This window comes from Acyrthosiphon pisum, unplaced genomic scaffold (genome assembly GCF_005508785.2).
Source record: "Acyrthosiphon pisum isolate AL4f unplaced genomic scaffold, pea_aphid_22Mar2018_4r6ur Scaffold_375;HRSCAF=801, whole genome shotgun sequence".
NCBI classification, from domain to species: Eukaryota; Metazoa; Arthropoda; class Insecta; order Hemiptera; family Aphididae; genus Acyrthosiphon; species Acyrthosiphon pisum.
The window spans coordinates 2874-4749 of NW_021773223.1; the positions used below are offsets into that span (position 1 = coordinate 2874).

A 1876-nucleotide genomic window follows, 5' to 3' on the forward strand; every position below is an offset into this window, starting at 1 on the left:
TAATAATTTTATTGCTTAGATATTTTATCATACCTGTGTTGCTTACTAATACTAATTTTATTTTATTTTCTGTAGCTTGATTTACTTACGATTTACCTGCGATTTACCTGCCTTCAACTGCGACAACCAAAAACGGTTTTTTTTAAGACCAACCCTGATTCATCTGCCTTCAACAGCGACAACAAAAAGCGGTTTTTTTCAAGACCAACCCTGATTCATACTGCCTTCAACTGCGACAATCAGAACCGGTTTTTTTTAAACTAACCTTTAATTTATAAATAACTTTTGTTTGTTTAATATTCTTTTAAGTTTTTTTTTTAGCAACGCGTCCTGAAATGGCGCTGAGAGATCATGATTATGTCATTGCAGGCAACCACGATGATGAAGAAGTTGGTGTTCCAGATGTAGCAGTAATTTTGCAAGATCACGATTATATCCAACAAATGCCTTTTGTTGAGATTGGGCCCCAACATGAAGAAGAAGATGGTGAAGCAAATGAAGAACAAGAACATGTAATACCTGGAGAACCACAAGAAGAGGAACAACCCGTAGAAGAAGATGGAGAACCCCCCTTAGTAGAAGAAGAAGATGTAGCTGTAGTTGCAGATGTTATAGTTGAAGGAGTACCGCCTGAAACATACAGAACACTCCCTGGAATTCGACGTAATTCAACTATCTATGTAGACAATTTGAAATTCAAATACTACAAACGTGAGCTTCTGGTCAACACCATTTCACTAGTTTGTGAGAGGCAAAAAAACCGCAGACATCCAATGTGTTATGGTACGGCATCAGTAAGTAGAGATATTATGGACAACAGAATTTCACTCATTAATCCTCACAACCATCGGGCCGACGATATAGACTTACATGTACCATACTTGAGAGAAGCAATTGGTAATAAGGGACTTGACCCAACCAATACAACAGCATCTGTAAGAACTATTTACAACAATGAAATTATCCAGTAAGTTGTATTTCATTAACTAATAAATGTCTATTACTCTTGTACTTATACATTTAGACAAACATATTTTCTTTTTTAATAATATATATTATTATATATTAATCATGGTTTTTGTGGTCTTAAGACATGCGGAGGCCGCTTGTAATTATACTCATCTACAAGCTGTTAGAAGAGTAGGTGCGATGAGAAGTTTGCAACGACCAGCAATACCACAAGACATACATGCACTTGCCATAACATTGAATAATCCACAATATCCCGCCTATTCTCAAACATTGCAAACGCCACCTTCAAGATTTTTCCAGCAAGAGGTAGTCATCAATGGAAGAAGTGTAGGAGTTGTATTTGCAAACAGGGTTGCAATAGAACTGTACAGAGAAGATTTAAACTCTGTGACTTTGGTTGGTATTGATGAAACATTTAAAACTGTACCTAGTCACCCAACCGACTTAAAATGTCTTTTGACATTTCAAATAGTATACAATAGTGTTGTAAGTACATAATATTAAATATCACTGTTGTCAGTATCTATTATTTCAACATTATTTTTTTCTGTTTTAGGCATTTCCAATGGTGTATGTACTTTTGGGGAGTATGACTGAAGAGACATACTGTGGTGTACTTAGAATTATCAGACAAATGTTACCTTTAAATTACGACAGAGTTCGGTTTGTGACCGATTATGAAAAAGCACTGATGAATGCAGTTGAACAAATTTTTCCAACAAGCAGATTAGTTTGTTGTTGGTTTCATTTCACACAGAGTATCGTGCGATACTGCCATAGAAAATTGAACAATGTACTAAATTTAATCCGAACGCATGAAGAAGCAGCTAGAATTCTTAGAATGGTGATTTTTAAAATTTATATATGAAATTTATCATGTCTTAGTCTAATACATTTTTTATCA

The 1876-nt window shown here is 34.9% G+C and overlaps 1 protein-coding gene across 1 annotated transcript; it reads left to right on the plus strand.

Moving 5' to 3' along the window:
- Positions 1–11: 11 nt before the first annotated feature.
- Positions 12–1840, plus strand: LOC100569824. Its single transcript, XM_029492655.1, has 3 exons — positions 12–967; positions 1092–1458; positions 1529–1840. Exons 1-3 carry the CDS (start codon positions 336–338, stop codon positions 1838–1840), a joined length of 1311 nt encoding a protein of 436 aa, XP_029348515.1. The 5' UTR covers positions 12–335.
- The last annotated feature ends 36 nt before the right edge of the window (positions 1841–1876 follow it).

Excerpts from the sequence above, each read along its gene's own strand:
- LOC100569824 (XM_029492655.1), top strand. The coding sequence starts at position 336 with ATGGCGCTGAGAGATCATGATTATGTCATTGCAGGCAACCACGATGAT. Across the intron at positions 968-1,091 it reads TACAACAATGAAATTATCCA|ACATGCGGAGGCCGCTTGTA; the intron begins GTAAGTTGTATT and ends TGTGGTCTTAAG. Across the intron at positions 1,459-1,528 it reads AAATAGTATACAATAGTGTT|GCATTTCCAATGGTGTATGT; the intron begins GTAAGTACATAA and ends TTTCTGTTTTAG.